General features: G+C 32.4%; 2 protein-coding genes and 1 long non-coding RNA gene across 3 annotated transcripts; 1 reads left to right on the forward strand and 2 right to left on the reverse strand.

Moving 5' to 3' along the window:
• The first annotated feature begins 5,544 nt into the window (after nucleotides 1-5,544).
• LOC143201537 (uncharacterized) lies at nucleotides 5,545-6,079 on the forward strand. The gene is made up of 2 exons (XM_076412664.1): nucleotides 5,545-5,803; nucleotides 5,859-6,079. Exons 1-2 carry the CDS (start codon nucleotides 5,624-5,626, stop codon nucleotides 6,024-6,026), a joined length of 348 nt encoding a protein of 115 aa, XP_076268779.1. The 5' UTR covers nucleotides 5,545-5,623; the 3' UTR covers nucleotides 6,027-6,079.
• A 3,323-nt stretch (nucleotides 6,080-9,402) lies between these two features.
• Nucleotides 9,403-10,192, reverse strand: LOC143194383 (uncharacterized). Its single transcript, XR_013005318.1, has 2 exons — nucleotides 9,875-10,192; nucleotides 9,403-9,807 (listed from the first exon to the last, which is right to left on the reverse strand). It is a non-coding gene; the product is annotated as an uncharacterized LOC143194383 (long non-coding RNA).
• Nucleotides 10,193-21,109: 10,917 nt separating this feature from the next.
• On the reverse strand, nucleotides 21,110-24,492 carry LOC143193062 (GILT-like protein 1). Its single transcript, XM_076399014.1, has 4 exons — nucleotides 24,310-24,492; nucleotides 21,739-21,903; nucleotides 21,494-21,667; nucleotides 21,110-21,415 (listed from the first exon to the last, which is right to left on the reverse strand). The coding sequence occupies exons 1-4, from the start codon at nucleotides 24,352-24,354 to the stop codon at nucleotides 21,185-21,187; spliced, it is 615 nt and encodes a 204-aa protein (XP_076255129.1). The 5' UTR covers nucleotides 24,355-24,492; the 3' UTR covers nucleotides 21,110-21,184.
• Nucleotides 24,493-24,763: the final 271 nt, after the last annotated feature.

Below are 24,763 nucleotides of genomic sequence, written 5' to 3' on the forward strand. Positions count from 1 at the left end.
TGCACTGACCATGGAAGATTTTTGTTGATATTCTGATGTTCAGACTGAACCGTTTTGGCTGTGTGAATGGACACATTATCATCTTGGAATATACGAATAAATGAACAGCATTATAGAGCATATCGACATATTGATTCGCAGTAATCGGGCAATATGAATGAGGAATAAGATGACCAGGTACAATACACTGACGTATAACCTACAAAACCCGGCATGTAAACTGAGCAATACATATGTGTCGCATTTTCAAACAATATAATTTTTTTGTTTTCTAATATAATTAATCATTTTAAAGCTGCAAGTTATCTGTATAAATAGAAAGGTTTTAGACGAAAATACTGTAGTTGCTGATATACTTAGTTCTTCATTCCTCTGTAGTATTGAAAACCTCGAATAATATCACGTGCCTAGTTTGTTACAGAGTCCAAATATTATAATTTGAACTAGAAAAATTAGATCATTAAATTAGATTATAATGTTTAAGTATAAGGTACCAATTAGAACGTAAAGAAGCGTTAGAACGTAAGGAATATTCATTGTGGCTTATATCATTCATTAATAATAAGTCGGGTACGACAGGTAGTACAACCTAGTAATAACAAGCAAACCTATACTACGTCTAATCCAGAGAACACACTGACAGAAGTTACTGAAAAATTTATACAGCATCACACAAAACATTTGCAGGTGTCTCTTTAAACAATAGTGGAAATAATCCAGGCTTTTCCTCATGTAGATACTACTTATCTTTGTTTTAAAAACTAACTCATCATTTCTGAAAAAATATCTTGACTTCTTCTTCATAAGACTGACCTTTTCTTTGGTCATTAGAACCAGAAAAATGTAATTATCAAGGAAGAACATTGTTTTAAAATATTTAAACTTTAGGAACGTAGACCAGACACACATTAGCACCTCTGGAAATAATGTAATTGATTTTCGTTATTGCTCGGCTTTCATAAATAAGTACAACATCAAAGGTTGTTTACTAAAGATAATGGAGAAACTGAAATGAAGCAGCATTTTAAATTAAAAAATTATAGGTCTCAGAGAGTAAACCCAATAGTTCAAACATAATTTTAATATTTGATGTCGAATTATAAAGAAGAGGTCTGAACTTTATTTAAGAATAAGGACACCTGACAAAGTGAGCATATCCAGACAGTAGTTCACTTTACATACATCATCTTCCTCAAAAGGTCCCCGATCCAAGACACTAGTGATTCTGCTGTTGATATGTATAATTTTCTTCAGACAAATATAAATCCTTCAGACGACATACAGAAAATTTCATCTTAAACTACAGTGATATTATTGAAACAGATTTTTCTTCAAACAATCTTTAAAAAAGAATGTCGTACGTAAATTAAACATATTTTTGCTAGTGATATATATTGTTGAACTAAGATGGATTGGATATGGACTAAGAAGAAATGGATTTTAGCAGATTCTAAAAGAATGTTTCAGTCAAAAAGGGACTTGAATAACAAACTGAAACCTGAAAAAGTTATAGGGTGTTATCATGAATATAAGATGAAAAAATAAAGAAGCTTTCCATAATTAATTTGTGTATTAATATTTTGTTACTGATCGTTACTAACTAGCCTAGAATTTGATAATGTTCAGGTATTTTCACTGCTGTGTTTCTGTTAGATTGACTTCACTGCACTATTAGATCAAATAGTTTGATCCTTTTGGGTCTGTGTCTAGTCAAGTGTTACCCAAGAGTTGCTACATTAAGAGTGGAGTATCTCCTCATGTTACTCCACAATTTTGTTGATTTCCTAAGTAAGATCCAGTATCTCAAGACCTCAGTGTAAATAACCATTCTCATTTTAAATGGGTTCATCTACCATACTTCTTAGGATATTTTTCAATATTTCAATTCCAGTTCTTTTCTTTCTTTTTCAATCTACTTTAAATTATTGAGTGTTACTATTAGACTGATTTATATATTAATAACTCCAGCATTTTATATACGGTAGTTAAGACAATCTTTAAACATTGCATTCATTTATTGCAATAACGATTTTTTAGAAAAGATTAGTAAACACGTTTATTAATACTCATGTTAACATTATATTAGAATACAGACGATATCTTGTAAATACATTTCTATGTTTCCCAAGTCTGCAGAAACCCAAAAATTGTTAAAAAGTTAATGCGTCCTAAAGAGAGAATTGTGTGCATTATATCCCGAGTAAAAACGTATTTCTTCTTCAAATATAATATAAATTCCCCACGTTTCTAGTAGGTAATAAAACGGCCGAAGCCCGTTTACTATTCCAAAAGCCACATAAAATAGTCACTCTTTTAGGATGCAAGGGCTTTGCTTCTACCTGTTTAGGTACCGTCCAAGATAAAAAAAAACGAATCTTGTCCAATTAGAAAGATTTTATATTAGAAACGTTTTCGTAAAAGTAAAACCGCCAGTAACCACGAAATAAATGTTACAGAATCCTTGTTATTTTTGGTTAATAACAATTCAACACACAGAAATAGTATTAAAAAATCACTTTTGGGGCTCTATACGTTCTAACACCCAATCTTCTATTTTTCACGACAAAAATATATACGGTAATTGTATAATATTGACGTTGATGTTAAACAAAAACAAGTCCCCCTGAATTAAAGGTTACTGTTCTACGCAACTGTTAGGGTCTCTTCCGTGATACAAAGGGCAAATAAAATTTAACTATTTAGTATATAAAAATAAATGAGTAATAAAAGAGATATTTTGAACTAACATTCTACCAATAATTCCCCGTTCGTATTAGTTAAATACTACATGTTGTACGTCGAAAAAGTATGCCAAAGCTCAGGCAATATCAATGGTCAACAGGTCAAATATTACTCACTTAATTCCAAAAACGTTACTATGAAAGTTGTGAATTTATCGATATTCGTGCATTGAATCATCCTATAATAAAAGCAATAAATCATTACTTGACAACTGTACGGAAAAAGGTCACAATTTACTACGTAATTCTTCTAATGATACCGGATCTGGACAGTTTGGTGGATTAACAAAAGAAATATGGTGAGAATTGAATTAAATTCAATAAAAACAATGTCGTTTTATTTATTGTCGGTTTAAATGATATCACGAGATATAAGGAGCTGAAAAATATTTTGGTTTTCGGCTGCCGTTGTGGTATGAACCCGCCCCACCATGAGGCGTGATCTCGCTCTTTCGTCCCAGTATCTAATGCGCTTCTAGAAGAATTAAAGCCACAACACTGGGCTTACAGACCGACCCCTTTCCCCTCCTGACCTTTTAGCACCTACCGCAGACTTACCTGGTCAGGCTGCGTTGCCAAGACCGCCAGATTTTCTTTTCGCGCGAGTATCCGTCTTCGTACGGGTATTTTAACAGCGAATTCAAAACATTCCAAGCCCATTATATTATGTCATCATATATATTACTGTCATTGGCGGATCTGCTCATGTTGTTTTAGCTCACATCGGCAATAAGATCCTTAATTGAGCAAAAATCTAATTAAATATATTTAAAATTTTGAGATTTTAGCTATTATTAATGTTATTATTAATGTAATTCGTTATAATTAAAATTCGGTATAATAAAAAAATTATGGAATTAAATAATGATAAAACAAAATTACATATAAAGAAAAATATAACGATATAAACTGATGAAAAAACTGATTTCGACCTGTTTATATTTTTCAAAGCTTCCCAAAGTTGCGAATATATATTTCAAAATTTATTTTTATAAATTTCAAACACTAGTCAATTATTATATATATGCCATTTTGACCTTTTGTCAATTTTTTAGTAAATAATTATGATTTCGTCACTGTAGAAATTTCTTGCAGAAAACTGAACCAAGTGATTCGTACACATTCGTACACATCACATTGCAACCAAGCTTCAAATGTTATAAGTTATAGATATTTTCACAATATTTATTATTCAACATAGTAATCACCATTACAAAGAACATTTTTTACCTAAGCTCTAAAAGTAATAGCATTTCAGGATAATACATATAAAAGTATTGGTCCTTAGAAATAAAACGAGATCAGTCTCAATCAAACTTGGACTTCTTATTAAAAACTGGACCATCGTCAAAAAGTTAAAGAAACACAAAAATATATAATAATTGCATTACAGTTACAAGAAGTTTTTAGAAATCTGAATGGATTTTGAAACAATAAAATTATAAACTAATTATACACAGTAACACCGTTATTTACGTTTTCTGTTAAAGTATTTCTTTGAACATTCCTACGACATGATCACCACACTCTACTCACTATTCAAGTCTTCAGTTAGTTAGTCATGTCATTGTTTTGCGCATTGCATTGTTTTCTTCTATTCATATAGATACCTAAATATATTTGTTGAACTAAACTAAAGGAAATTATTAAATTTTGTTTCAATAAGTTCTTGTAACACCATCTACACGCCAAGAAAAGAACTGCAGATTTAAAAAAATAACCAAAATTTTATTGTTAAATTTGACAGAAACAGCTTGTATAAATATTTTGCACAAAAAAGATTAAAAGCATTTTGCACATAAGTTAATCACTATGGATGAGTTTGAAGTAGAAGTTTGAAAGAAGAAGTGATAAGAAATCGCTTCCTCAACCTAGAAATTAAATATTTTGTTTGAACCAAAAGATTTTTTTCTCATATTATCTCCAAACTGGTAAAACAATAAACTCAAATCATTAGTACAAAATTTTGAGCCAATTGAACGTACAAATTCGTAATGTAAGACGGATTCAGTTTGCAGAACAAAAGCATATTATCAATAAAAAATTACATCTACATTGTTCGAAAAATATAGCTACAATTAGTGAATTAAAGTTTCAAGGTTGTTTCAAGGTCCATTTTATTTTCTCTATTTAGCACTCCGTGATTTCTGCATCTCATCCCAAAGTAGTGGTAGCTTGAAGGAATGGTACTATTAATGAAATCAATAAAATAGGGGATCATTGAGGAGCAATAATTTTGTTGACGCTGATAATTCATTTCTGCAAACTGATAGAACAGTCCAATATAAAATAAATAATCATTACTCGGATTTTTATAATCCGTATAGATAATTACATCAAAAAATAACATTTTAAAAACAAAAAACGCCTTTATAGATTAATCCAATATATAAAATAGTACAGACGTCATTTACAATGATTCATAACTCAAAAAAATATGGCTAGTACAAGCAATTTGTAATATTCATGATGCAGCATAATAAGAACGCGAAAATATTAAAGAATTAAACCAGTACTTCTTTTACTAAGTCTAAAAACATTGGTGTCATAACCCGGCGCATTTGCCATTACATCGTAATAAAAATCCTGTAAATTAAGGAAATAAAATATATAACCTTGCTTGATGGCCTCTACCAAAACGCCATCATCCACTAATTATTATATTATTCAATAGAACATTGTGCAATATTTCACAACGAAATATTATCAGTTATAAAAAATCTAATTGTTTTGGTATAAGTCAAATAAACAATCGTCATATCAAATAAATCGATTAAGATTATTAATATATCTCATGACTATATTAAGCATACGGTAAATGACAATAAATAGAAGCAAGTCGTTCAAAACAGTTGTATCGAAAATCATCAAGTAAAAGAAATATGATTCAGTTATTTTCTATATTTTTCGTCGCTGCTTTAGTCGCTGGACAATCCACAGATGGGTGTACAAGAACCGATCTGAAGCCAATTCAGTTCGGAGACTGTTCCGATGTCTCCAACTACCGAAAAGTGATTTACTCGAAGACTTGTATCTTTGAATTTGACCAAAGAAACTACACCGTAAGTACTGACCATCATTGGGAATAATTTTTGAACTGATAATATAATATTTAAGATTGGATGGCAAGGTGCCGAGAAGGTAGCTTGTGTCAGGGTCAACACCAACGGGAATGTTCATCTGGTGCAAGGAGGAATAGGTGACCAATTAGCTGTGGTCTTCATAGAATCCTCAAAAGGAGTGGAACTCGATTGGGAATCAGATATCTTCGTCCAAGGCGATTAAAATTAAATGATTAACTTTTACAGTAATGTTTTTATAAACATATAAGGGAAAAATGTTGTTGTTTTCTTTACGTTTATGGTTTTTCCATAACGTGCGGCATGGTTTTATTATACCTTATAATAAAAATAGCTTCTATAGGATAGATCATTCATTGGTCTGTTTTTGAGAGGTTATCTTAACAGTTTATCTACTATTACAGGTAAACTATTGCATCCTGACATAATGACTTTTTGGTCTATGCTTTTAAATGAAGGCAAATTTTCTCTTAGACAACATGGACAAATATTTAGATTTCAGTTGAGTTACTATTTATAATTATATGTTGAAAATATATGTTGCTTATAATCCACCAGCAATCAATAATTAGAAAAATATATATTTTACACAATATGGCTATAATATCAAGAATGTTGATGTATGTCCCCATATCTATTATTAAACTAATAAGTTATACTATTTATTATTAATTATATTCAATTCGCCATTTTTAGTCCAGATCTTCAGTTGCTAAAATTGCCGTACGTATCATCAGAGAAGTTGCAGTTATTCTATATGATGTGGGAAGATTATTAATGTAAAGGAAATAGGGCACTAGCCCCAACACACTTCCTTCTGACATTGTAGTCCTTATCAGTTTGAAAACAAAGCATGTTCCTTCATATTAAGAAAGGAAGTATTGATTAACCGAATAAGATTTTAATAGCATATGGAAATACTTAACGATATGTGTATTTCATATAGTAGACTTTTATGTCACACTCTTCATCACTTCACAACGAGAAAGGCTTTCCCTAGAAACGTTTCAGTTACATTTATAATTCGATATATTTGGTCTATTGTTGAGTAAGCATTCCTGAAACCAAACTGGCGAAATCAGCCTTAGTTGCTCGAAAATAGATTTGAGGAGTTTCAAAATCAATTTCTCAAAGAATTAGAGCTCACTTACATTTTTATCAGGTAATATTAGAGCTAGAATATGTGAATGCAGTTTTTCATATATCTAGAACATAACTTGACCGAATGCAAACATTAAACAAGAATGTTAATTTAATCTTTGTTGTCTTTTATCACAGCTCTATATCATTACTTAACGTTACAAGGTGTCTTGTGCTTTTTTCAAATTACAATGATACTTAATTTCTTCCGACCCTTCCATAGGACTTGTTAGGATACATGTCATAGATCTTGTCATAGGATACATTGTAGTACATTACCCCCTTGGTTTGGATTGAATCATTCTTCCAACTCTTCTGGCTTTTTCGACAGTATTTCGGGCCCACTTCCACTCTAATAGAAGGCACTTCTAATAAGAAATATAATGCACAGAGTTCCGTAAGGAATAAAATTTCTTTGTTTCCTTTAATTTCCTTTGATAATTGCTGTGTGGCTCTGCTCAGTAGAGTATTGTCAGAAGGATTCATGTCATTTTCTTCTAAGTTTACCTTTTTCGTAAATGAATAAATGAAGAAGTCTAATAGAACTATTTCGGAACGGGATATTTGGTCACTTCTGGCAAGATGATAATAAAAATAGTTTTATGACAACATATGTTATAACTAGTTGATGAAAAAAGGTAAACGTTGGAATAACAATTGATTAGGTTTTAGTTTAGTCATAACATTTATTAATTATTCATTGCAAATATGTTGTTCTTCATTCTGGAAACACGAACGGTTACTAACACCCTCAATAATGAATTAACAAATAATGGAAACAATTCCATTCTATTCCATTTTGTTCACAAGAACATATGTTAGATCGATTGGAAATTAACAGCTTAGTAATTCACTTGAATATGACTCAATGCTGACAATTTCTAAGATGCCGTGATAAGAGTAGAAACAACTAATTAATATACGATAACTATAGGAAATTGTATTGAAGATTGTGAAAGCTGTATGTGCATAGATATGTGTGTAATTTTTCCCAATATGCATGAGCATTTGGTTAAAATATGTGAAGCGAGAAAGAATACTAATTGTTTTGCAGGTATGCCAAATGTATTAGGGAGAATGCAGTGCTTAAATGTATTTTTATCTATAAAGATGTATCTAGGTAGTACTTACAAAGAGACACTGTGCTGAAGGAAACAGAACTAAGCATAAAAGGTAAATATGTTCTCTAACGAAAGTAAAATAAATTTCTTAGATATACAGTTATTAATTAAATGAATTATGCCTCCAATGGATACAACTGCATAAAAAAAGCGCCTGGAGCTCTACCTCATGGGGAGGTCTGGAAAAGAGTTCAATGTAAATATAATAAAACACAACCCTAACTACTGTGACTTTATATTTCAAGACTTTATTTATATTAGGCTTTATTTATATGGTACATCCAAAATGAGCTAAAACTTCAAGATAATGTCATCAATTTACATGACATGAGTTCTCTGTCAATAGTTTTTTGAATCGACTATATATACCTAATGAAGTGATACAATATGATATCCCTCTAGAACATATAACGAGTGTAATTCAAAATGTTTTTGTCAACCCAATGTACCCACTAGTCAGCTAAGTATGCGACGTAATAGTGAAGTGCATAGACTAAAACGGTTAACACCATCCGATCTGGCTTTAGGGTTTATATAGATTTTAAAATACATTTAAAATGAATGCTGCTGTATGTAAAATGATTAAGCAAGATCGGCATGTCACCTATTGTGAGATTGAGGCATCAATAAGCAAAAAAGGCTCGTGTCGATTGGCGCAAAGAAATGTTTAAGAAATTCAATCGCGGTGCTTCGAAAGACGTTTATAAAGTCGTGAGAGGTGACGAATCATGGATATATTCATATGAGCCCGAAAGTAAGCAGCAGTCGACTGTATGGGTGTTCCAAGATGAACCAAATCCAACAAAAGTTGTTCGCTCACGAAGCACTTCAAAGAAAATGGTGGCCTGTGCCTTCGGGAAAACTGGTCATATTACAACAGTGCCTCTAGAAGATCGTAGAACAGTAAACGCTGATTGGTACACAACCGTTTGTTTGCTAGAAGTCTTCGGTGAAATAAGGAAAACAAACAAGAGGCCGGTTTGTTCTTCATCATGACAATGCGAGCTCTCACACATCGGCTCAAACAAGAGACTATTTGTCATAACATCGAATTGATGGGTCATCCGTCATACAGCCTACACTTGACACCCAATCAATTATTTTTGTTCCCATCCGTGAACTTATTGTTCACTGCGTGGTCAACGATTTTCATCGCCCGTATAATCTATTGAAGCGTTCAAAAATCAATTTCTGAAGATACCTCATTCGGAATGGAATAAATGCTTTGAAAATTGCTTTAAGCGTATGCAACAGTGTATCGGTCATCGTGGCGAGTATATATATATCGGTCAGGGTGACTAAGTTTAACAAAACATTTAAGAAGAAAAATGAGGATTTCTTCCAATCCAGAAATCAAACGTTTCTATAGAACAAATATAAGAAGCTTCTATTTTGTCGTGCCTTCAGTCACCGAGGCAGTCGATTATTTTCACAGTAAATCGATAATCATTTCTAGAAACCACGCCTGAACCCGATATGTAAATAATCCCTTTACCATTACGAGACACGTAATAATGCCGAAAGGCCGGCACTGACACATGCCCGATACAAAATCACGGCCGGAGCATATTTACCGGCCTGAGTTATGGATCTCGATCGAGATTTATCGGTGCGCGCCTTTCGCGCGACGTTTTCCCTCTACCGCGACGCTACTTACGTTTATCTCTTCGAAATTCTCGCAGGAACACGACCACTTTTCGGTGCAGGAGCTGCTTTTCACGATACCTGCGAGACGAAAACAAGACGAGATGAACGGCGTCGTCGTAATTAAGCGGTCGCTCGTCGACGTTACCTGCAAAAAAACTCCGGTCTTATTCGGTGAGCGTGAAGGAAGGAATCGTAGTCCTCGAGGATGTGCAACAGCTGGAGGAGGGAGCCGGCGCTTTGCTCGTAGGTCTCGTCTGGTAGGAGCATAATAAGCATTCGAGTTGCATCTTGTCTGAAAATCAATAAGATTGTCATTTGATAATGTTTGTACTATTAAAAAAAGAAAATGTTCTATCATTCGTTTTTCAACAAAATATTTATTGGTGTTTCAAGAACACACAAAATATAATATCATGTCGCGATATTATGCGACTTTTAACGGACCTGACTATGATTATTCGAAAACGAGGAGGGGTGTTCAGATAACTGAATGGTGGTGATGAGTGAGACGTCTAGATATAAGCATATTGGTTTATGTTCAAATATAATTAAATTATCCGTGTCGTTCAAAAAATCGCATCTTGTTTCCTTAAATAAAGTAGATTTTGAATATAATTAGTAGTTTTTGGGTATAAGACCCTTTCCTATATTATAACCACCGTAGTCTCGCGCAAAAAAAGACAGGTTAACGTTGTGGTGAAACATTCCTTGGTGTAGTTAAGTTGATTTCGAGGAAGAATTTCGCAACTGAAGCTGTAAAGTCACAAAAGGTGAATTGAAAGTCCTTTGATGAAATTTTTGGTGTGTTGAAAAAAATCAATCATTGAAAAAGCCCATTAGTCCATAGATTCCAAATTGTAAGACCACCAAAGGCAGATTGTTGTAGATCAGTTTCACACCCATAGAATAATCTGGATTCAGCCAAACTTCGAGAATTATTCCATAGAGGAATATTATAGAAAATTGAGTAGACACAGTCCCATTTCGAAGATCTTCAAAGGTAATTGGAAAAGTGCCTGATTACAACTACTCGAAGACGAGAGGCGGGTTAGTTGTGTGACTGAATTGTAGTGCTTAGTGAGACGTCTAGACATAAAGTTTGATTTATATTCAAACATAATAAAATGGTATTTCAGGCAAATGAATACTTTTTATGTTTAATACTAATTCCCAGTTTATAACTTTGCATTTTTAGAAATTTTGGAGGTTTTTCGACGAATTTAAGATATTATCTCAATAAGTTTAAGTAAAAAGTACCTATGCGGATACAATAAAACAGTTTTGGGTATCGGAACTAAATTGGTACTGATTTATTGGTAATTACCAAAAATAATACCAAAGTGAAAAAATAATCGGGCAATCATTGTACATTAGAAATTGATAGTTAATGGAGAAGGGTAAAACCTGCAAGAACCAAAGAGAAAACTGAAAAAAATTAGATAAAAAAATACAAAATATAAAGAAAAACATAAAGAAGATAAGAGGGAGAAAAAACAGTAGAGAATAAAATACAATAGATATCATAATGACTATACAAAAAAAACACTGTGCCGAAAAAAACAAAAACTAAGCTTAAATGTTAAATATGTTGTATAAGGAAAGTAATATAAATTACTTAGTTATACAGTTATTAATCAGGTGAATTAAGCCTCCAAAGGATATTGCCACATAAAGGGCGCGCCTGAAATTCTATCCCAGAGGTGGTTTGGAAAATATTTCAACTTAAATATACTAAAACACAACCTTAACCTACAAAGTACTGTGACTTTATATTTAACTGTAGTTTTATTTCATTACTAAATTTATATTAGGCTTTATATATATGACACATACAAAATGAACTAAAACTTCAAGTTAATGCGGCAACATTGCAATTTCGACTTATATATGTTTCAAAGAAAATGTGCACAGCTTCATTTTCAGACAATTTCGATTTTCTATACCAAAGCAAAAAATTAATCGAGCAATCATTATCGATAAGAAAATGAAAATGGAGAAGAGTAAAACTTGCAAGAACCAAAGAGGAAACTGAAAAAAATTGGAGAAAAAACACACAAAATATAAAAAAGAACACAAAGAAGATAAGAGGGAGAAAGATCAGTAGAGAATAAAAAAATAACTGTGAAATCAAGCAAGTGCTAACAAGAGTAAACCAAAAAAAAAAGAAAATACAGTAAATAGAACAAAGGACCAAGAGAGCACAAAGAGTAAAACTTTTAACAAAAATCCAAGAGAAGATGATAAACTTGACAATTATAATAAACTTTAAATATTCAAGAGTACTAAAGAAGATTACTAATGTTCCTTAATAATCGCATACCTTCAAGAGCTTACACACACATGTGAAACGTATGCTTATTATGTTTATGATGTATATATTTATATATATATATATATATATATATGATGAATGCGAGAAAATACATCAATATGTATTCCTCAATTATAGTAGTATAATAACTTAGAGCTATATAAATTCCTATGGTTTGGTTCGCTTCGATCTCCTGACATCCTGCGCGCTGTCCAGCAGTTGTATTGTTTCCACGTTAGTATGATTTAGTAATCTTCTTTCGTGTTCCAAGGCGAAATCTTGGATAACTTTGCAAATCCATTTGATTTCCAGGTCATCGTGCAGTTCTTCGTTGGTTACTTATCACTACAAGCATTGGTAATCAATCGAAGAACCTTGTTTTGGCAGCGTTGGAATATATATGATGTATTTGGACGTGGAGTGAACCATATGGTGCTTGGAGACTACTTATAGATATATGTTTAAATCAAGAAATCATAGACTGACTGATACATCATTTCTATATTCTGTGGAAGTGCAGAAGTAGATACAATGAAACTACAATTCTACGGACAGGCTACGTTAATAAGAAAAAAAATGAGAAACGTTGTAGCAAGTACAGTAAAAGTCAGTAAATATTAACAGAAATATTTGTAGAGGGCATCATTCTAAAATCCTCTTTGATATGTCCTATTTCTATGTAAACCGTTAAGAAAGTTAAGCACTTTATATAAAGAATATCGATACGATCAGAAGCTTCTAACGATTTAAAAGTAAACCATAAAATATTTGATAATCGTAAACAACTAAAAAATGTACAATCTAGTTTATTATTATAGACGTAAAAGTGAATCACCACATAATTTAGACGGCACGGCGAGTTCTTGAACCCAATTATAACATCCAATTTATTCTCAAAATCTTCTAAATAAACTTTAAAAAAATCTGCCACATACATAAAGAAAACAACACGTGTTGATCGTCGTTGGTCTACCAGCTTTATTAAATAATATTCATTAAACTTGTAACTACACAAACAGCATTCAAAACAAAGTTTTTTCTAGCAGGAATTAAATTATTATGAATTTTACGGTACTAATGTGTGCGATCTAAGCGGTATATATATATATATATATATATATATATATATATATATATATATATATATATATATATATATATAATTGAAAAGAAAATTGAAAAGTCCCCGGCCTACCATAGTAAAACACATTTTTTTGCAAAATTAGTTTTTTTATTCAACATGATTTTTGCTATCGTTTTCACTGAGTTTCTTTAAATGCGGCCGTTTCTCAGCGATTTCATCCTTCAAACGGTCCAATAACGCTATATAATAGTCGCTGTCGATGGTCCTTCCTTTTTCAAGGTAGTCAATGAAAATTATTCAATGAAAACTTTATACGTGAGGTCTTCATATTACATTATCCATCTCTTGTACATATAATTAATAGCAGATTAATGGTAATTAACATTGAGAAGCCTACAAAGAACTTGTTGGATAACCTTAATGACATTTTTATTTCGAAAAAAAGAAAGTAAACCAGGCATTCTTCACCGTGTATTCCGTGAATCGCTCCCAATCAGTAAATTTAAACATTTACCCGATATCTAAGGAACGTAAACACGTAACTTACGCGCGAATCGATCGACGTATTCCTTTTCCTACACCAATTATCAGAACGTGAATCTCCTCAGCTCGCAGAGAGCACTTCGAACTGTGACAATATTTTTTAAAAATATGGCTTATTAGATGGGCTTCGTGGATCTCGCAATAGGATGCGCAATATCGCGCCAAATATGGTGATTCACCATAAAAGACGTCGTAATTGTCTCCAAACTCATTACGGCTGCACACAATGACAACCTGTCGAGTTATTTTTATTGTCACCATTTAATTTTTTAGTAATCTTTAGAAATGCAACATATATATTCTTAGAATATATGAAGATATTTTATCTATAAGAATGAATTTTAACATCTTTATGTATAAGAATTCTGTTTTCGTACGTTTTTGTTTGCAAAACTTGGAAACCAATTGATAGACTAGCAAAAAGAATTTAGGAAATATTGCATTTTAATGGAGTGAAGTATTTGCATATACTTTATTTAAAATTTCCAAAGAAAATGAAAGCTTTTTATTTTGACTTCAACTTTGTTAATGTTGCGTTGTTATTGTAACTATTATCATATTGCTATATCTTCCCTTGCTAATTTCTCCCACATTTTTTCAAACAAGTAAAAGTAATATAAAAAGTATAAGTAAAAGTAAACATAAGTAAGTAAAAGTAAAAATAAATGAAAATTATTTGCGTACAAAATATGGTACTCAATTAATTTGTTATATATTGGAAATAATTTAATTTTAGTATTAATCCAATGAATCAATGTCCGATGAATATGGTAGACTTACACAACCTCCAGTCTCAACAATTATAAGTATTTGTTGACCCCTACAATAACACATTATGATGTTAAAACATTACATTATCCATTCCCTGACTATATTGTCATCGTTTTATTTTGTCAAATGTGTAACAATCAACATTTCAAAAAAACATGTGACAATTTGAATCAACGCCGGTGATAATCATAAAGTATTAATTTTCCAATTTTCCAGAAATTAAAAAATTAATTATTAATAAACAAAATATCATTATTTAATAAATATTTTTTATATATTTTAAAGTCTCCTTTTTGCCAACGAGGGTTTATCTGGACTGGCCCTACAGTTTAACGTGGATTCCGAACCACGGTCCTCGACATTAAGTCTACCGAGTGGCGAGTGACCAACTTAGAAATCATTTCAGAAGACATCTGGTCTTACCCAGCCTCGTTACTGGCGTGACCTGGATCATTTCTTTGTCAGATTTTGCACTCTTGCCTAAGGACAATCAGAAATATTAAACAATCACAAACATACATTTACGACCATGCCCCTGCAGGATTCAAACCCGCGACTATCACAACAGTAGAAGGACCGTCCTATCGCTTTTACCACTGCGCGAATCAAGCCGATTTAATAAATATTGTTCGCCGATTCAGTAACTTCATTTTACATTTAACATGTTAGTTTGTTGAGATATGCTGAACTTCTCGTTGTTGAACCACTAGGTTGTTCTTTATCAGCTGCATCAAAATGATAAATTTTAAACAGTTTAAACCAACATCTATATAGCATTAATTTCATTAACAATGCCATTTTAACCAGAAAACTCAAGAAAATGAGACGTATTGTGTTTTTTATTTCTTAACAATTTTAATATAGTTAATTATCGACATTTTAGTGACGAAGGATATGGTTGTTCATAATTTTCAGTAATAATTTTCGTTCAGATCAATTACTTTACTATTAGCAAACATTCCCAACGAAAATAATATCGAATATTTATAGCAATATTAATCTAGAATAACAATACTATCTATTTCAAGATAGCGATCGTCAAAATGTGAAGATAAATAGTAAAGAAATAAATATCGTTGCTTATATTCCACGTCTAAGTAAACAAAATATCTTTAAAGATAACGTAAAAGTAATTATAAACTTTTAGATTCTATTCGTGGTGTATAAGAAAAATATACATGTGCTAATGCAACCATTTCCTCTCGAAATAATACCGTACAGCCAGACTGAATGGACGCTGTTATAAAAGTTTATTCCGCCATGTAAAGGTAAAAAAATGTTTTTTCTTCAATTATCCACGGCTCATCATCGCAGTAATCACTTGTAAAGATGGCGAACTCCCACAATTTGGTTATGGGAATGGGGCTTAATAACCCCGCTCTAACATGGTGTTTCATCCAACAACGTTCATGGGCGTGCCGGCGATTTTTTGCCCATCGAATTTTTCTGACGACAAGACCAGAAAATTCAAAGCTTCACCTAGCTAAATTGACGTAAAACGACGTAAAATGAATTCCAATAAGGACAAATGCTTACGCAGCTCTGTAATCAATGTGTGGTGTCTTCTTTATAACGGAAGCAAAACTTTAAAAGAAGTTATTTACTGGGCGACCAACACTTGCTTAGTTTTCTCTTGAAATGAGACATACACACCTCGAAATGGACATACATGCCATATTAACTAGACTTAGCTCCATCTGATTTTTAAACGAATTACTTGTTAGATTTATAAATAACTAGCGACCCGCCCCGGCTTCGCACGGGTGCAATGCTGATACTAAATTAAATACACTACAGAAAAAATATGAACGTTGTATATAAAAACATAGCGGCCCGCTCCGATTTTGCACGGGCATAAAATATATATGCCTATGTCACTCAATGAAAACATGATTAAAATCGATCCAGTATTTTTGGTTCATTCATTACTGCCCTTGGCCTGCACGCATTAAATTTGGAGTAAAACAATTCCTCTTCCCCTATACTTACTATGAAGATTTCCTGCTATCTTTGGAATATCTAAATTCATACAATTATTATTACATTACACATTTTTAAACGCAAATTTTAAATTTGTAATATCTCCGAAAATATTTGTTTAATTTACATGCTGTAAGGAACCATATTGATCTATATTAATTGCACACTGTATTTAAGGTACTTAATTCGATAAGGATTAATGCCGTATTGCTTAAAATAGCTTCGTAAATAAGCCATTTTCTCACGTAAAAAGTAAACAATAAAAATGGTTAATGTGGGTTATCCCTAAAAGATAAACATATACCATCGCGGACTTTTTTGTAGACCTTTTTATGGTGTACAATACTGTAGTACATTAATTTGATCTAACTCGTAGGGTTAGGCAGCGTTTTTGCTAATTGCTAAATAAGCCTAAAAAAATAGGTTAATTTACGACATCACGTTAGAAACCTCCAAAATTAGCAATGTTACCTTAGTATATTATGCATGTATTATATATATAAACCTTCCTCTTGAATCACTCTATATATTGAAAAAAACCGCATCAAAATCAGTTGCGTAGTTTTAAAGATTTAAGCGCACATAAGGATATAGGGACAGAAAAGGCGACTTTGTTTTATACTATGTAGTGATTATAAAAAGTTATAATTAAATTACACATAAATTAATCAAATTTACAAGCGACGAAGCTCATTTTCAATAAGTGAAAATAGATATTATATACATATTTGTTTGCTTTATAGGTAGCAAATTGATATTGCATTATTTAAGTCATTACATCTAAATAACCTAAAGGTGTTTTGAAATATAATATTTTGAAAATTTTTAATTTCATAAGTAATTTTATTTTAATTTTTGAAAAACTACATTAACAGACTCAAAATAATCACAAAACTCCTATTATTCCAAACCATCAATTGGGCTTCCGTAATATATATGGAACGACAGAATAAATACGTTGATTAGTTAACCAAATTAACAAAAATCTAAATCATAAAAATATCTCGATGTATGTCAAGCGATCGTTCCAATTCGTGGCACACTGAACTACATGTTAAATTGAAAAAGCTTTTGCTCTATACACACTTTCAACTGCTGAAATCGTACCTCACAGACAGGCATTTTATTGTCAAACAGGGTGACGAATACACTGACAAACACCCAATATATTCGGGTGTTCCGCCGGGCAGTGTTCTTGGCCCATTGTTATATCTATTGTATACGCTGACTTACCGACCACAAGAAACACTACTGTTGCAACATATGTTGACGACATACGATGATCCAATATCAGCCTCAAGAAACCTCCAACTTCATCTTAACAAAGTCGAATGGTGATTGAAAACATGGCGTATCAAATCTACCCATGTAACATTCACCCTTTGTAGAAGAACTTGTCCTTCAGTGAAAATTAATTATTCTGAACTTCCGCAAGCAGACAACGTTAAATATCTGGGAATACATTTTGATCGAAGTACAACATACAAAAAACATATAGTGACAAAACGCAAATAGCTTTGTCCTAAACTAAACCAAATGTATTGGCTGATAGGGCGTTAATCTAAATTATCTTTAGATAACAAGGTTTTGCTGAATGAGTCAATATTTAGGCACATTTGGATCTATGGTATTGAACTTTGAGGTACAAGCAAATCTAACATATATTAGCTATCCTCCAGAGGTTCCAGAATAAAGTGTTGCGAGTCATCGGTGATGCCCCATACTACAAATCTCCAACAAACTAATTCAGCGCGATATCCCCTTAGAACCCATAACGAGTGTAATTCAAGGTGTTAGCGCAAAGTATTCTGAAAGGCTGTTGTGCAACCCAATTCACTCGCCAAACAGTTAAATGTGGCGATGACAGTGAAGTGCATATGCTCAAACGCAAACTACCATACGAACTGATTAATAGACACATAGAATGAGATTTAATAATAATCTAGAATAAGTTAGAATAGTCTTTAGAATAAGTTGTCTCTTGTTGAATAAGCAGATCACTTACTAAAGCGAAATACTACATGTCAGTATTGTTATATTGTATAACGGAAATCATATAATAATACTTAGTGCCCATGGGCAGACTGTTGAAGTTGTAAGAATTTATGTTATGTTTTATATATATCTTAGATATATAATGTTTTGTGATGCGCAAATTACACAGTTATGAAGCACTAAATAACGCTGAGAAAACTTATTTAAAGCAAATAATAATTATAAATAATAAAATTATAAATAAATAAAAAACGATGAAGCCCATTTTCACTATATGCATGTCATAAAAATTTGATTGAGATTTTGCATAAGTCTTAACTGGTTTCTATTTCTAATAGAGCACAAAATTGGTCACATGATTATTATGTCTTTATATCCGTTATTTGTAGAGTGCACCATCCAATATTTATATACAAAGCGTGGTGTAAAACGTAAATTATTATTACATGTTTAAAAATATGGGATGCTGACAGAATCCGTGTTATTCTACGAATCATCGGATGATTTAAACCAACCACCAGCTAGTCGAAAGACGGCGGCGAGACTTACGGTGATTTACGCGTCTTTTTTCCCTGATTTATTGCCGCTTTTTTAACTTTAATAAATAGTTACGGATTCCAGGTAAATCACCGTACGTTTCGTTTACGCGAAAACCTCTCTGCACTAATTACCATTTACCTTGACTTTGTCCGAACTATGCTGTTATCACTAGGTCCAATTACCCGTTCACCGAAACCGTTTTCTCGTATTCGCGGGTACTAAAATACTATCTAAGGACATCGCGCGCGCACTCAGATTCAAATCGACGAGCCGGAGAGAAGAAGACTTAACTTGCGGACATGTGGATCTAAAACACTCAAAACATTGTTCTTGGGCTTCAGGTGTTGCGACGTTGTCAGTTCGCGCGGGATATATCTGAACCGGGGAATTTTTCTTGTCTGTTACATTAGTGTTGATTGTGAGAATTGGCGTTTGTCTAGGATGGATGTCTTGCCGATACCCATCGAACAATTGCGGCGGATTTGGTGATATTGCTTGCAATTAATTGATAACAATTTTTGATTATGTTTTACTAGGTAAACGATTTCATTACGGTTTGTTTTGATAATACTATAATATTGTTATTTCAGAGCATTATGATCAATATATACAGAGAATAAACCAAATGATATAAAGAAATGATAAATTCACAATACTAATAGGATATAGAGCCACCAACAGCTGTAATGCTGTCCCATTATTACATGAAAACATTCACCAATTGCTTCAATGATGTTGGAGAAAAAAATCCACTTCTCACTCTCTGCTATAAAGGTCCCTATAATGGTTCGACTATGTTAATGTCTGATGATTATGTTTACCAAAGAAGATACCCTGATGCTACAGAAATCAAGACAGAAACATTCTGACGTTGTGTATGAGCACATTATTATATTGGCAGTATTTGGTAGCAATATGCTAGTCATAACAAATACTTATACAAATACGTAGTTTGCCAAAGTGAATGCCCCAGTATTGCAATCCCTTAGATGCAAGCACTCAGTCTAGATCGTAGGTGTCTTCTGGGATTCTCCGTATGTGTGGTTGTCCTTAAACATAGCCGTTTATAAGAAACAACGTAAACTATGATTCAACCATTCCACATTATTCCAACCAAGTGTCCACATTTTATGGTCGTTATACGTCTTTTGAAACTCAGCGTTATCTATGTCCCTATAAAATCCCTAAACCGTATAAAGGGTTTCCGGGAGATCGGACATTTCACTGATCCCTTGTAATCCTATCAGAACACGTAAGCGTATAATACACTGAAATATAACCTACAACACGTTGCATGTAAGCTGAACAATATATTCACGTCGTATTATTGTCACCTAAGCAGTGTTACAACATGCAACAACATTTAGTAGATAGCGTAGTGTTCATATTATTTCGTCTATTCCCTGAATGGTGATACTGTTTGTAATACATTTTTAACAGTTTATTAAACAGTTTCGTTACTATTTGTTTTGCTCTCATTTTTTCTAAACAACATTAATAATAACACATAATGTTATCATTTCAGGGGATTATGATCAATATATATTTTTATATAAGTTAGGGAACAATATATAGAATTCCTAACTTATTATATTCGTACTAACTAATATATATGATTTAATCGACTCTTTGATAGCACGAAATGTACCTGAATATGAATTCTTATCATTCTCTCATCCTTCTTAGCCTAAGTGATAGTATTACAATAAACAACTAATTTGAATCAAGTATTAAATTATCGCGCCACTTAAAAATAAAGATCAGTTACACTGTAATGTATATCAACCCATAATACATAGGTAAAAACACTTCAAGCTGAAGAAAATGATTGAAAAATTTAGATGAACCATTAATATTACAACCAAAAGGGATATTCAGAAAAAATATGTATTTGATGGAAATTCAAATTCGTTCGGGCTTTACTTCAATTAAATTGATTGTATATTCAAAAGCATACGTCATATAAATTCGATTTGATTTATTTATTTTATTTATTAGAGAGCCAATTAAAAGATATATACTATCTGAAAATACCACCAGCTAGTGATATATATCCTTAAAAAAGTGCTAAAAGTATACTGAAACTGAAGCAACTGTCTTATGTCAAGCATCTCAAAAATGGACATAATTTGCCATACGTAATAAAACAACATATCTACATAATAAAATACACCATTGTATTGATTAAAGCAAAATAAAAATAATATAAACATTGTCACAGCTTATTAGCATCAGCAGTATGTCAGAGGATTGCCAATAAAACTGCAAATAACCTTTTTGAGATTAACCAAAGCAGCGTCCTGATTCGTCTGGGTGAATTCTCCATTGAACGTTATGGTGGGAATGAAATTCGGTTTCACCAGATCGGTTTTCTTTCCATTGGCTGATAGGAGATCCCCAGCGAGATCACTATCGAGACACTGCTGAATATCAGCCCAGGAAAGACCGTTATCCAAAGCACACTAAAAATACATATGTCCGATATTTTGTGTTTGTACAAATAAAGAGCATTAACAAAGAAAAAACTAATTATTTCTTACTTGTTCTAACACTGTCGGATCAGCTGGACTTCCGGAATTTTCCGCGCAAAAGACGAAATTGATGGTTTGGTTGGCGGAGGCGGAGTTGATGACGCAAGCTTGAACCTTGTTGCCATAGCACTCGTTGGGACCGTGTTGGCATGTAAAGGTCCTGATTCCATCCTCGACACTTTCCTTCAAATTTCCATCATCATAATAGTATCCAGTTTAGAGAAATATTACAAAATATTTGACATTGAACTTACAGAAGCATGTCCATAGGGTACCAGCTCGATATCAATGAGCCCGTCAGGACCAAAGATCAGATAATTAGGATAGAGTTGCTGGGTAATGAAAGCGATACTGTCAGGACATAGAGTCTCATAATAAACTTGAACCTGAACGGGCTCCTGGTCCCTGATGCTTTTGGCCTAAGATATATAACATATATAATCAAAAATTAATAAATAATTTCATAAATAAATATTACAGATGTCGAAGAAAACGAAGCCATACTTTTATATTATCTTATCTTAATTATCTTTTATATATGTCTTATTTTTCAATTATTGTAAGTTATACTGAGCTAAATTTTTCAGCTAAAACGACATATAACATATCTCATAATTCGTCTTATAAATAACTATTAGATCTGCATCAGCTCTGAGGCGTAATAAATAAAGGAAATTTATTGTCATCTTCTGGTGTGCAGGACAAACTCTCCAAGAGCTATATATCCCTTTCCAAAGGTACTACTAAGGAGTGTAACCCACAAGAGTTTTAACTCACTCGAAGCAAACAAGTCCTAGGAAAATAGCAAGGCAACAAAAGAAAGGAAGGAATGAAAAATTAAGAAAAATTTTAAAGTGTGATAAAATAAAAGGGAGTGGAAAGGGACCCGGCAATGAAAAGAGCAAGTCTGTTAAAAACAATGAACATTTTGAGAATGAAGAGTTTAGAGTATTATTATCTAGTCTTCTGCGGCAGTTACTGAACATTAACCATGGAAAAATTGGTTCAGCGTCAAAAATGTTAGAACTCACATCATTCTAGGTGTAATAAATGTCTAATAATAAAACTAACTAATTGATATGGTTGAAAACAAATATAATAATTGCAGTTTGTTAGCTACTTAACCTAAATTAACCAGTAGAATATCACTATTTTAGTTCCACATGAATTAATAGTAAACAAATTAAATAACCGAGTTTTCATTTAGCTAAAAGAAATCAAATCAAGTCATTTTTGGAACGTGTAATATCATAGAATGAAAAATGGATCACATACAACAATAAGGTGTAAAACCAATCGTGGAATAATACTTCTGAAGCTTTAGGAATTGTTACAAAGCCCTCATTGACATCAAGTAATACTAAGTATTTGTCGGAATTGGAAACGAATTGTTCATCATGTGCTGCTCGAACTTGGTCAAACTATTAGCCGGACTCTCTTGTGTTAACAGATAAATCGATATATATGCGCTAGACCACATATATATTTGGTGACTCGGCAAAATTTGAAAAGTTTTGTTGCTTCCACCGTATAGCCCATATCTTGCCCCACCAAATAACCATTTATTTTAATTTCTGAGACACTTAAACTTATTCCGGCTGGAGTTCCACGGGGTAGTATCGTGGAACCAGTACGGTATTTGCTCTATACTGGCGATATCCCAAGAACAAAAGAAACAATACTTGGAACATTTGCCAACGACACAGTTATCATGGAAAAAGATGTATTTCTGTCTAAGGCTGTAGAAATGGACTAGAGACTAGAAAATACAGCTTAACATCTCCAAATCTGTCTATATTAATTTTGCGTTGAGGCAAAATGACAAAAAATAATTAAGTGACTTGACGGACGCCCGATTCCTCAAGAAGAATCAGCCAAATACCTCTGAATATATATCGATAGTAGGTTAAATTGGAAACAAATTATTTTAGACAAAAAACAGAGCAGATTAGACTCAAATTAAAGAATGTGTGCTGATTAGACTGGAGATACTCTCAACTTGACAAAAATCAAAAAGATTGGTTTATAGGTCAATCATAAAACCAAACCCACAAGAGTTGGGGTGCCAAACCAAAGACATCAAACCAAACGGTAATCCTACTCGCCCTAAACAAAGTTCTACGATTAATTACCAATGCTTATCGCTATGTAACCAACGAAGAGCTGCACGATAACCTCGAAATTTAATGGATTTACGATGTGATACAAGATTTCTTTTTAAAAATTGGAAATAAAGTTGCTAAATCATAGCAATATGGAAGCAATATATCTACTGGACTACACGCAAAAAATCATAAGATTGAAGCCAACCAAACCACACGAAATATTTAGTGTATAAGTATATTCTTAACGTTAGCTTAAGTAGTTTTATAATATTATTTTGTTAAGTAATTTGGGAATGCATACTAATGTATTAATCCCGTACTCGTCTTGCTTGTGTATTCGAGCAAATACAACAGAACAGTAGTAATAAATTATTGTGTATATTAAGACTGTATTAAGCATATGTTGTGTGAGATATTACTAATAAAAATAAAGTTTCCGAAAAATTATTTTAAAGATGCCTTCCAAAGAGGCTCGTAAAAATCACTTGATTTTGCATATCGTTCAGAAATCTGAGACGTTCTGATGGAATTATGATTTTATCAGATAAGTTACAGAAAGTAACCAATCAAAAATGCACAAATATCGTTGATTTATGTTTAAAATATATGTTAAAATATATAATAATAATATATACATTAACAATACATTTTCAAAAAGTTAACAAGTAGCAATTTAGAAAACATGGATTACTTTTTTAAAACATAAAAAATCAAACTTACACTAGTAAAAGCCAAAAGGCTGGCTACAATGATGAACTTAAACATATTCAAAGATGAAGAGTCACGGAACTTCGACCAGAAATGCCTACAAAAGTGAATCGGCAAATTTCAAGTCTTATATCTGGAGAGATAATTCTTTGTTATCGATGAATGGTGTCTCGAGTACTAATCGTCAATCGATAATGATCGGACAATTTAATATTTGTTACTAATATCACGCGTTAGATAAGGTTGTTTAAAATTGATAATGGAGGCAATGTTCAATGGTCAAGGGATGTTTGGTCTTAACTACCATTACCCCGCAAATAGTTTGCATAATAATTAACTATATAACAATATTAACAAAGGTAATTAACATTAAAAAACGCTATAATATAAATAGTAAATATTTAATTAGTTTTTAAAAACAAGATAATGCTGGTTGCCTAATTACGAGTACTCTAAATCATTTTCA

Source organism: Rhynchophorus ferrugineus, unplaced genomic scaffold (genome assembly GCF_030347505.1).
Source record: "Rhynchophorus ferrugineus isolate W39M unplaced genomic scaffold, kcgeb_rfMv2 rfM1, whole genome shotgun sequence".
Classification (NCBI taxonomy): domain Eukaryota; kingdom Metazoa; phylum Arthropoda; class Insecta; order Coleoptera; family Curculionidae; genus Rhynchophorus; species Rhynchophorus ferrugineus.

What these genes read in the sequence shown, in the direction of transcription:
- LOC143193062 (XM_076399014.1), bottom strand. Translation starts at nt 24,354, where the DNA reads ATGTTTAAGTTCATCATTGTAGCCAGCCTTTTGGCTTTTACTAGT. An exon ending in TACCCTATGGACATGCTTCT is followed by an intron (nt 21,668 to 21,738) that starts GTAAGTTCAATG and finishes GGAAATTTGAAG; the next exon opens with GAAAGTGTCGAGGATGGAAT. An exon ending in ATCCGACAGTGTTAGAACAA is followed by an intron (nt 21,416 to 21,493) that starts GTAAGAAATAAT and finishes ATGTATTTTTAG; the next exon opens with TGTGCTTTGGATAACGGTCT.
- LOC143201537 (XM_076412664.1), top strand. Translation starts at nt 5,624, where the DNA reads ATGATTCAGTTATTTTCTATATTTTTCGTCGCTGCTTTAGTCGCTGGA. An exon ending in TTGACCAAAGAAACTACACC is followed by an intron (nt 5,804 to 5,858) that starts GTAAGTACTGAC and finishes ATAATATTTAAG; the next exon opens with ATTGGATGGCAAGGTGCCGA.